We start from the raw sequence: 12,315 nt of genomic DNA, 5'->3' as shown, positions 1-12,315 counted from the left end.
GATTATGTGAAATCTATGACCATAAACAATATTTTTGATGTGAAATATACAATATAGAAATGCATAACGGCGGTGGTCACTACCCGAGTCTTGTCACTATTATCAAGTCATAAAAAGTAACAAGGACTAAAATGTGATCCTTTGGTAACTGGAAAATCCCGAACCACAAAATTGAAGTTGTCACGACTAGGGTTTGGTGGTAGATCTTATACCAGTAACCAGGCATGGAAAATCATTTGCATTCATTTCATACATTCATTTACATTCATTTGCCTCTAACTTTTTTCATCAACAGCATTCCGCAAAATTAAGTATACAGCTTTTGTAGGTTTTATTATAAGCTACAAGTTTTGTTCATAACTCAAATCTGTATCTGTATGTAGCGGCCAGAACTTGTTACTGTTTTTCAGTGAATGTAAAATGCATTCACTGAAAAACAGTAGTGGGTTCTGTTCGCTCTGCTTCGTCATGCATAAGAGATACGGATTTGACTTGTTGTAGTTAAACCTACAAAAGCTCTATACATCACTTTGCGCAACGCTTTTGAAGAAAAAAAGTTAGAGGCAAATGAATGTAAATGAATGCACGAAATGAATGCAAATGATTTTCCATGCCTGGCAGTAACGCACCACAAAAAGGTGATCTCCCAACGTTACTGGTATGAGAAGATAAAAATTTATAAAATGGAACGAACTCATCAAGTTTAGCCAATTGAACCATAGGCTGCTTGACATGTGTTGATGTAGAAGTCCAAATTGTAGACGAAGCTTGACGAAGTTCAACATGAACTAGTCCGGTTTATGGTAGTCGCGCGGAATGTCTTCCGTCGATTTGGGATAAACAAATGTTTGGATGTATGTAGTCGATTTTTGATGTGCATTGGCAAGCCTTTTCGTGGCCAACAGTCAGCTTCAACGTTGCTACTCAACGAACGATGGAACTAATGATGGGACGAATAATGGGACGCCTCGTGGAGGTTCTACTTGGCTTCGGAACAGCTTCTCAGCGGCAAATAATATGGAACTAGAATGAAGAAATATAAATTGTCTCTTTGGCCTGGTTTTGGCCAGATCAGCAACCGATTATAGATTCGGAAAAGTCTCACCAAATTCTACCAGTTACTCAATATTATCCAATGCCGTCACGAAACTTCCTTCTCCCATTCTTTGCGAGTATGTGACATCTTCACTCTTCTTCTAAATTGTCTTAATGCACTTCATCACACATTCACGGGTACCTCCGTTTTGCCCGCGAATCGGTTCTAGAGGATTCCCTCCTCGACACTTCATTTTTCGGAATTTCATTTTTCGGAATGGGTTTCCCTCAACTAAGACATATTTCTAAAGATTTTTTTCCTGAATCACGAACACTAAAATATACTTTTGAAATCATCAATCGCGTTTGAAGCTTCGTAATATCACACAAATTCACTCGAAAAAAGTACAGTTGCAAAAATAAAACACGTCAACTTTTCATCGCGGCCTACCACGATCTCCAATCATGACCGGTTTAATATTGAAAGAAAAACTATTAAAGAATGTTATGTATTACACATTTATGTATTACTTTGAGGCATTTATGAAATTGATCTATACGTGATCAAATATTTCAGTTAAATCAGCCCACGAATCATGAAACAGTTAACCATCGTTTAAATTAGATCAAGATTTTTCATTCAGATCATTTTTTTTCTTTTGCATGAGCATACATTATATTTCAGTGTATCGTTTGGCGAACATTGAGCATCGAAGGACTTTGTTTGCTCCCCTGACGATATTTAATAGGGTAAAGGTATTGGTGGAGCCGGCGTGTACCCTACATTAATGTGCCAACATGATTCTATTTAAACTATGTTGGATTAAATATTAGGAGTTAACAATGCTCCACAAACATGTTCGTGATTGATTTCTGATCCACTTTGTTCAACACGCAGAGAAAATCTAATGGCTTAAGACAACAAATAATATTTTTGATCATCAGCAAACACATACAATTCATTTCAAGGCATTTTATTGTAGGAACAACTTGTAGAAAGTTTTGAAACAAAAATTGTGGATTTTTAATCTTAACATCAAAACTCTTAACAAAAATTATTGTTGATGATATGATATGATATGCTGATGATATCTTAAATTTTAACAACAGATCAACTTTTATTCTGCTTGTATTTTCTTTGAATGATAAGCTGTCAAATGCGGTCATTCTGTTCACTACCTCCCATCATAGTTTCAATAATTATAACAATTAGCGATGAAAATCATGAAATTATCTCCGTACGGTTAGTCTAAATACTTCCATGCGATTTTCTCGGTAAGTGTTCAAATTTGGTTCTTGGCATTAGCGTCCAAAGGGCAACCCAAATCCTTTGCGATATTGAACAGATGAAATCATGGTATTAAATATTACAGTTAACTCCATAATATGTAGCTCATCTAAATTCTAATGCGTCTCTCAAAACAGTGATCAATCGGTACCGATACTCAAGTAAAAGTTCGTAGTAAATAAACTTTTAAATAGTAAAAACAATGGCCGTTTTTGATATAAAAAAAATAATAAAATTGATTCCTAGCTGATTAAAAAGTATTCTATAAAAAAATAAAATATTCTTCATTCAATACATGAGATATTTTTGTTTCTAAAATATAGTTGCATGATTTTAAGAGAAAATATTTTTGAATCGGATACACGATTTTTGTTGATTTAAATATAAAGAATTATGAGCTGGTCATATACAAGAAGATATTGGGATAGCATGCATTTGACACATAAAACCTGTCAATTTCGCTTTCAGTGCGTCACAATCCGTGAATATATGACTCGTGAGCGTTCACTCAGAGTTAGCGCTCACGAATCGTAAATGCGAAATTAACAGGTTTTATGTGTCAAACACCTATTGTACAGAAAAGGTAACTTACAAGTACTAATTACACACTTAGAAAAATTCATGTAAATTTAGGTGCTCTGAGACTGACATATACGAGCGTCAATTTTGACATAAAATTGAGTCATAATGGATGCGAAATTCAGCTCAATAAAACATACTTTCGAAGCCATTAAATCCGACAAATGTCGCCCTGCCAGTGGTCCAGAAGGGTGCATTTAAGGGAAAAAAAAAATTAAAGTGCATGAAGATGAAGTGTATTCAATTTGGTAGAAGTTTTTAGTTGAAAGAATACACATATGATGAAGGGGTCGTTCATAAATTCTGCTCATGGGAACACCACTTGATATTTCGATATTTAAATATTCTACAAAATTGTGGAACTGATCATTTCCATAAACTTTGCTGAAGACGGAAATTTTCTAGCACGTCATTTTCTTTGAAATATAAGGCATTCTTTATGGAAGCCTCCTTGAAATCGATTTTTCGACTATAACTTTTTTGTTTGATATGCCCAAGGCAATCTCCAGAAAAGATTTTTTATTTTGTAAAAATACACAACTTTTTAGAAGAGAGCAACAGGTGTGGTTGTTGTTGCTCATCTGCACGCCCATGGGCTCTTGCCGAACAGCAAATTTCGTAGTGTCGTCACTTTCTGCTACGTATAGTTTCCAAGGCGAATATACACTCCACCCCTTTGAAACGATATGTTCTGCAACCTTGGATTTAAATTCATAATGAAGTCCTTTATTCATCTTTTTGCTAGCCTTTTTTACCTCTGCGATGTGTTCCTTAAACCTTGTTTTCAAAGTCCTTTTCGTCTTACCAATGTCGATATTATTACAATCTGGACAGTCCGCATCGTGCTCTCTTGCCGTGCGGATCTATTTGCTTTTTGCTGAAGGAAGTGTTACTACTACCTAAAGCTACAACAAATTTAAACAGCACTTTTCAGTGCTCAACCTGTAAAAATTTTCTACCTTGTTCAACTCTTATTCCTCTTCGATCCTTGTTTGGACCCTACCCGAGGTAATCCTTCTTGGATATCGATTTGGAAAATTCCTCTTCGATCCTTCAGATTCTTATAGTAATCTGCTTGGAAGTCGATTTGGATAAAAATTTACTGCCGCCATGGCGCCTAAACGCAAAAGAAAGGGGCAAACTCTTGACCCCCTTCTGAAGAAATTAATTTGAGTAATCAATTTGATTTGCTCACGGATGATGAGAATGATCCATCATCCAAGAAAAATTCTAGTAAACTTTCCCGGCTTAATGCCAAGAAGGAAAAGATTCCCCCTATTGTGATAACCACTTCCGATTTCCATGCTCTTCGCATGGAACTTTTGAACTTCGTGAAAGTTAAGTTTTCTCTACAAATTGGACGTCGGGGTGAATGCCGTGTATTGGCTGAAACCTTGGACGGATTTAAATGTCTTCTCAAGTATCTTACTGAGAAGAAGCACAAATTTTTACTTACGACACCAAAACTGAACGTGTGTTCAAGGTTGTCATGAAAGGACTGCCCAGTGGTGAATCCCTGGATCAGATCAAAGATGAACTGGCAAAATTACTTGGAGTTTTGCCTCTCCAAGTAATCAAAATGAAAATGAAATCCCGTCCTGGTGATTCGCGCAACGGGATTTCTAATGATTTTTATTTAGTTCACTTCAAGTCTAGTGAACTAAACAACCTTAAGGCCTTAGAAAAAGCTAGTCTTATGCTCCATGTCCGAGTGAAGTGGGAACACTTCAGGAAGATTGGAGGAAATTTCCAAAACCTCACTCAGTGCCGTAAGTGCCAGGGATGGGGTCACGGAACTAAAAATTGCTACATGCCAGCTAAATGCATGAATTGTGGTGATTCCTCTCACGCAAAGGACGACTGTCCTGTGAAGAAAGATCCTAAGAAATTTAAATTTTCAAATTGTGGTTAAAACAAAAAAAAAACAATTTTTGGGAATGTAAGACTCGCAAAGCGATCCTACAATCTCGTTCTAACCGACAGGTAAGAAACGCTCCACGTTTCCGACCAGGTACAAATTCCTCTGCTGTTAACAACGGTCAGCGAGGAACAAATTCTACATTCGTACCCGTAGGTACAAATATCACCCCTGCTTCAAATTTTTCATCTGTACCTACTCCCCTCGCTGCTAACAATGTTCAGCGAGTTAATTGAGCTACCTATGCTGCTATTGCAGCGGGTAGAAATCAAAATACTAACCAACGTTCTAACGGAAATTTTGACAATTTTGACTTAGGAAGCATTACTGCCCCTAAAATGGAATTTTTACAGAATTCATTAATTGACATGATTTCTGATATGCTTAAATCTAACTCCATGTTTGATGCTATTCAAACTGGAGTAAAATTTGCAAATAATATTGTCATGACTTTAAAATTCAGTAATGGATTTTAAAGCATTAAATATTGTTAAATGTCTTAGGGAAAGCCGGAGTCTACAAAATCTCTTGTCCAGATTGTAATAAAATCTACATTGGTCAGACGAGAAAAAAAAAAACAAAAGAATGAGCATTTATTCTGGTACTGTGTTTGGTATATTTACTAATTTGGGGCCGCTGAATCCGAATCTAATCTAATCAGACTTTGTTAAAATGATCTATTTCGTATCATAAAAATAATTTCATATGAAAATCTGATGTTCATTGCCTGCATTTAGGCGTATTTTTTTTAATTATTTTGTAACAAAATATGCAGTTTTTTGTGAGCCACATCTTTTGTTGATTTTTTTTTAAATATGTTTTAGAAAGTTGAGAGTTATTTGTTTGTGTGCCAAACATATGGAAGGAAAAATATTATGGTTTATCGATAAAAAGTGATCAAATTCTCTCCCATTTTTCGGTATTTATAAAGTTACATATGAAGCTTCCGTACAAGTAAATACAACAATCGTATCAAATTATGATTACTCCGCTGATATAAATCCAAAATTAAAACACGGGATCAAGAGTGTTCTCTCTCGTCAATACTAGGAGCATTTCCTAAGCATGTGCCATTCTTGCGTTCGTATATAGCATAACAATAATGTACGCAATAATAAAATTCCATAACCGGACCGTTAATCAAAACCACCACATTCAGCGCCAGGTTTTGCTGGTAGCCTCTTCTACTCTGACTACGCTAAATGCAGACGTCTTCGTTCACATGTAGCTGCCCGATGCTCCAGTCACGCAATTCACAAATATTAACCGTCATATCGACCCCTTGCTAACATTTCCCGCCAGTTGATCGTAGGATACTTACTCAAGTGAAACAAAGGAAAGCAAAGGACCACGCGGCACCAGACACCACGCGGTTCGTAATCTTGTCACGTGTAGCCATTCCGTCGGTGGTATTTTGGAGTGCATACCGATTCGAGTAAGTACATGTGATTCCTTGCGTCTGTGTTTTAACTGTTCAATATTATGCCACCTTTTATACCACGTGCAGATTATTCTTCATGGCCTTACCACTAAAATATATGTACCTAGGTTAGTTGTTACTGATATAAGTCTAACATAGTAAATCAGAATGAATGGTTGCCACCACGACTGTCAAGAAACATGTTCTACAAAAAGTTTATTCTCACCAATCGTGTGACGCAACTATGTTAGGAAAAAAAAAAAGAAAAGCAAATTATGTCGTTCTAAAATGTATACAAGCATGCGGCTGGTTTTTGCAATGCATTCAATGATCAAGTAGGGAAAATTTACGACCGATTGTGCCATTTCCCAATGCGTACAAATTTGTTTGTCGAAAAGCTTGTATCTTTTCACAAGTGGTTATGTAATGCAGTTTCACTTAATCGATTCAATACTTGTATCATTCACAGAATCGTTTGATTGCACTTGTCCTACTTGTGTGTATGCTGAGTGCGGCAGCATTTGCCAAAGGAGCCAAACGAAAACGCCTGCTGTACGACCTATCCGATCCCGTTGTGACGGTAACTGAATCCACCTCATTTTATCATCCTCCCTCCTTCCAATCGAACCTCTATTCTGCCCATGCCCCAGTCCTCGATCAGATAATCAAACCCTTTCCAAACCCTCTTCCATCCTACCACCCGAAGCCTTCCCTTTCCAACATATACAAGAACAATTACTTCGAATACTCAAACTATGGCTCACCGTTCCAATTCATCGGTGGAAACCACCTGGGATTTCAAGATGAAACGACTTACATCGCCGATGGTCGAATTTTGAAACAATACTCCGTCACAGAACACCACCCCGAAGAAATCGAACGAAATCGGGTGCTGCAATCCAACGAGTATCGCTCGACGCAGTCCTTCTTCGACGGTAGATTCCAACCCGTTCTCAATCAATTTGATTATTCGCCATATACAACCATTGGATTCAACCCACGATTCGGACTGCCACTTGATAGCCGTCATCACTCACCCTTGCTGACGCGAAACCACGGACCCGTGGCTCTCGGGTCCGGTTCGATTGGATATATTCACGGTCCCAATGGAGTTGCTATCGGATCCGGATCACTCGGCTACATCAGCCACAAGGAGCATCGAGAATCACTGCAGGAGCTGATTGAGCGAAAAAGCCGGAAGCACCGCCCTGGACCGCTGCACTTTGGCCATAACCACGATTGAAGATCGATTGTTTAAATTAAATTTTCAGTTATTGTTTACACTATCGAGGGCGTTCTTGAAAATAGAGGCTGTTCCTATGCGACAATTGCAACCGCAACCGCAACCGGAAAGAACGTAAGAGTTAATTAGCTTATTAGATTTCGAGATTGTTGTTTAGCATATAGATTGAATCACACGTGCCTAATATATAGTTACCAGTGGGAAGAAGCAGACATAGATCCAGCCGAGGGGATTTAGGAACGAACGAATTACGCTTTGTACAGTTGTATATATGTAGCTCCATGGTGACAGGAGACCGACGAGAGAGTTTTGTTTTTACGAAATCCTATATTCGACATGATAAGCTTTGATCACAAACATTGTTACGTCTAATAAAATTTTATTGAAAGTTAGCTTTACGAAACGAATAATGTTTTATTCGAATATCACAAGCCAGTCCATATTCACCTAATAATTAATCGTATCTTTGCATGATTTCCTATCTATCACCTTAGCGGATATCTTTTACTTCTAGCTGAATGTGAAATTTTGTTCAAGATCGCTAAATGGTTTGATATTGCACCTAGGGCGGTTCAAATGTCACTAGCATTAAAACCTAAATATCTCCGTTATAATAAAGAATTGAGGTAGGTATACCATAGAGGTAACTCTAAGACTAGAAGGTCCCGAAGAAACGTGCTCAACTTTTTGGCTCAGCTATGGTACTATCTTCGGTCTCAAACTAATCGATTCACCCCTCGAAACATAGGAAGATCCACTAGCCCCTCATTCTATCCAGGGGGTGCAACACATCTAAATCTCAATTTTAGATAGTCGGAATATCTCACGTTAGCAAATCTATCTACGAAAAATCTTTTTTCATCTCTTGCATTTATATCCATCTACTTGCATCGCTCTCCAACTTTTTGCAGGAAATCTTCAAAATCTTCATCAATCTTCTTTTTATCTACTAAGTGTGGACGCATCTCACAACAGCAAAGCGAAATTTTTCCTGCATCGAAGATAGAGTCGCCCCCCTCGATTCTATCTGTCAAACTTTCATAGTGAATCAAAACAAACATTGTGTAGTACTAGAATTTCGACTAGAATGGGGTACGTTAATCGTTTGCTTGGGACCAATAGGCTAGTCAAGTAATGAGCCAATTTAAAATCGTTAGTTTCGTATTGATTGTTGGGTATACTGTATAGAATTTTGTTGTTTTGTGTTCGTGGTTTGTAGTCCGTTACCTCCCTGATTTGGATTGACTATGAGCTACCAGTCTCCATGTATCCGGTTTCAAATATGAAAGTTCTACAGGATCAACAAAGTATTGTACGATGCCTGACTTTTTGAAATCGTAGAGCTTCGTGTAGCCTCATAATATCTCGTGGGATACATATTTGTAATGAAAAAGTATATACCATTTTCAAAATTATACTGAATTCTCTCAACCGATTGTCATTAAATTTTTAAAGAATCCAATACATTACATGTAATGTAATCCAAATACCCGAACTTTCTACTTAAATCCACCCATAAGGTTTTGTACAACGGATGAATCGACATTTTTTCAGCTTTCAACCATGATTTCAACATTTCTTGCTCCTCAGTGACAACTTTAGGATGCTTACGGAGTTCGTGTTTCATTATAATCCAGTATCTTTTGATCGGGCGCAACTCCGGTGTAATAAGGGATTGAGATCCTTTGTACGTCCTTGGTGTAGTGCCAAGAGGCTAGATCCAGCCAAAACATTGAAGGAACTTTGTGTGATTTGAGAAACGAAAGCAGTCGTTTCTTCAGGCACTCATTCATGTAGACTGGGCCATTTACGGTTGTAGTTATTACGAAAGACTTGCTCCAATTTTCGCACGAACAAATCGCCTGCCAAATCATGAATTTCATGGGGAACTTCGATACTAGCTGTTTCCTGAGGAACTCTGAAACATCGAACTTTCGCAGTCACATACTATTTTCCCGAAATTTGTTTGAAGTCTGCTTTTACGTATGTTTCATCATCCATGATACTGCAGTGTGGTTTTGTCATGGATACCAAAATTAATAAAGTGGAATTAAGGAAGATAACCTTGTTTTGCTGTTTTATTTTAGCATTCCGCTATCAACCCAATTTCAAAACATTAAGATTTGTGATCCTCAACGCAATACGGAACACTTTTGCACTTACTTGCTTCCGAGCGACAGTTGAACGTTCTCCAAAACGTTTTATGACACGAGAAACAGTAAATTGTTGGATTCCCAACATCTTTCCGATGGCTCGATGCGAAAGATGTTAGTTGTGTGAGTGTGCAAAATTTTCTTACGCACGCGCTGTTCCTTCGACTCTATGGACGAGTGCACCGATGGATTTAAGTTCACTCACTCGAGAAAAAGTGACATAAGCTGCGGGCAATGTTTACTAATCGTGAACACTAAATTTTCATGAATAATGAATAATGAACATTTAGTGTTCATGATTAGTAAACATTGCCCGCAGCTTGTGTCACTTTTTCTCGAGTTAGTGAACTTAAATTCATCGGTGCACTCGTCCATTTTCAAAACTACTATAATACACGTTGAGGCCATCTAGCACAAAATTTCATTGTAATTAACCCAAAGAGCAAGTGATGCAATTTAACTGTGAACACCTTTTAACAGGCTACAAGACCGTTTGAAGGGACCGAGATAACCATCGATATATAGTAAAGAGGGGTCACATTCCGAGATATTTATTTTGATTTTTTTGTGTGTGTTTTCAGACTAATTTGGCGGTTCTACAGGGTGTGCAATAAGTTCGAAAACAACTTGTCATCGTTGTGTAGGTGCGCACCATGTGCAGTCTGTGTATTGGTATTGGTGTCAGCTTTAAACGCTGTCCAGACTGGAGAATTATAACATGTTATAACGGTTGTCAAATAATTGCAACACAGAAACCACCATCAAGATAGCGCTATAACATGTTATAACTCTATAGTCTGAACGTACTATTAGCCTCATATATACACGCTTACTTCAGCTTACTCACCGGGTGAGTCGATCGTACTCAATTCAGTCTGATGCATTAGGTTGTCAAAATCTCAGTAAACGAGAAATGCCAAACTGAGTAAAAGCCACTCAGTCAGCCAAATCCGGGACATAGAAGAAAAAAATGTCATTCGTGTCGGAGCAAACGCTCTAGCAAACGGCGAAATTATTGCATAATACAGGCCGAAATGCATTAAGGTAAGCAGGAATTGCATGCTGAGACGGTTTTCAGTCGTCTTCAGCTCCAGTTGAATAAATCTGGAGCAGCTAATTTCAACTTTTCATCAGAACAAAAAAAAAACAATCTTCCCGGCTGAAAATATCTCAGAGTGGTTTTGGCTCACTCTGCGCGAGAACGTTGTTTACTCAAAATTGAGTAAAAGCGCACCCGAGCAAAGTCCAGCATCAAAATGACAGCAAATTGAAATCAAGTTTTGATATCAACATCAAACTGAAATCATAATTTGATTTCAGTTTACGCAACTGACAAATTTGATACTTAATTTTGTTTTCATTTTGCTGTAAATTTGCTCTTCAAAAATATGTTGTTGCGGGTTTGTTTGCATTGCCTAAGCAATACCTCAAATTTAATACTTGTTGTGTTATCAACAGGAAAAATGGATATCAAATTTGGTTTTCAGTTTGCTCTCACTGATAGCAGAAATAGTTTTCAATGTGATGTCACAGGAAGATTTTTTGCTCTAAATTTTGATATTTTAACCCTTAAAACGACAGCAACCTGAGTAATCATTATCAGCGAAATCAAATTCAGATTTTCAAATTTAGATTTCAATTTGATCTCAGACTTTGCTCGGGCACCTACTCACTTTTGAGTAGCCATACTTCCCACTGAAATGAGCATGTTTGACTCAATTTTGAGTTGTTGCGAGTTACCGTGTAGGCTAACCGAGGCGCACGGTGTCGACTTGCAATCATTTGTTGTTTGTTTACCGCGCACGATGAAGTAGTAATGTTGTTTGCGAGAAGTGAGCGACCCGGCGACATATTCCGGCGGTTGAAATCACACGGGGTGAAATGGAATTTCATCTATACCACCATCCGTCGGTACCAGGAGACGGGCTCGGCCAAGGACCGTGCGAGATCCGGGCGGCCGCGTTCGACGAGGACGCCAGCAGCCATCAAGTTGGTGAGGGAGTGGGTTCGTCGAAAAATGAACCGGTCGATCCGGAAGACCGCTGCTGACGTGGCTGTGTCGATCGGGACTACCCACACCATCATGACGAAGGACCTGAAATACAAGCCGTAAAAGAAACGCAAGGTTCACGGGGTAACGGAAGCTACAACGAAAAAAGGCTGGACCGAACCAAACTGATACTTTCGCGGCACGCAGGTCAAGAGTTCGTGTTTTCTAATGAGAAACACAGCAACAGCCACACAATGTACAAAATGATCGACTGTGGGCGCCGACGTTGGCCAGCATCTGCCCGGCGCAAATAAACATCCCGCGATTCCAGAGCGCCGCGGGGGGGGGGGGAGGGGGGCGGTGTTTTCCAGGCGTTTGAAGCTCCCACTAGTGTTTATCGAGAAAAACGTGAAAATCAACGCCGCGTACTATAAGACCGAGGTTCTGGAGAAGGTTGTTGTTCGGGACCTCTACGGGAAGGATCATTACGTCTTTCAACAGAACGGCGCACCTGCCCACACGGCGAATATAGTCCTAGCGTGGTTTCGGGAGAATTTGACTGATTTTCTCGATAAGACTTTGTGGCCTCCCAGCTCCCCGGACTTTAATCCCCTGGACTTTTATGTATGGTCGTACATGCTGGCCAAGCAGAGTGATTCTTTTGAGAAACGTCTCAAGCTCGTCATACA

The 12,315-nt window shown here is 38.8% G+C and overlaps 1 protein-coding gene across 1 annotated transcript in view; it reads left to right on the top strand.

Moving 5' to 3' along the window:
- LOC135701558 (uncharacterized) overlaps positions 1 to 7,822 on the top strand; it is a 45,287-nt gene extending 37,465 nt beyond the window's left edge. The window contains exon 2 of the mRNA XM_065222404.1: positions 6,710 to 7,822. Coding sequence (XP_065078476.1) covers positions 6,710 to 7,483 — 774 coding nt within the window. The 3' untranslated portion in view covers positions 7,484 to 7,822. The remainder of the gene's footprint in view (positions 1 to 6,709) is intronic.
- Positions 7,823 to 12,315: the final 4,493 nt, after the last annotated feature.

This window comes from Ochlerotatus camptorhynchus, unplaced genomic scaffold, assembly GCF_037179485.1.
Source record: "Ochlerotatus camptorhynchus isolate MF236.1 unplaced genomic scaffold, CSIRO-AGI_Acam_v1.1 ptg000014l, whole genome shotgun sequence".
Taxonomy (NCBI): domain Eukaryota; kingdom Metazoa; phylum Arthropoda; class Insecta; order Diptera; family Culicidae; genus Ochlerotatus; species Ochlerotatus camptorhynchus.
This window is presented reverse-complemented; position numbering and strand designations above follow the sequence as displayed.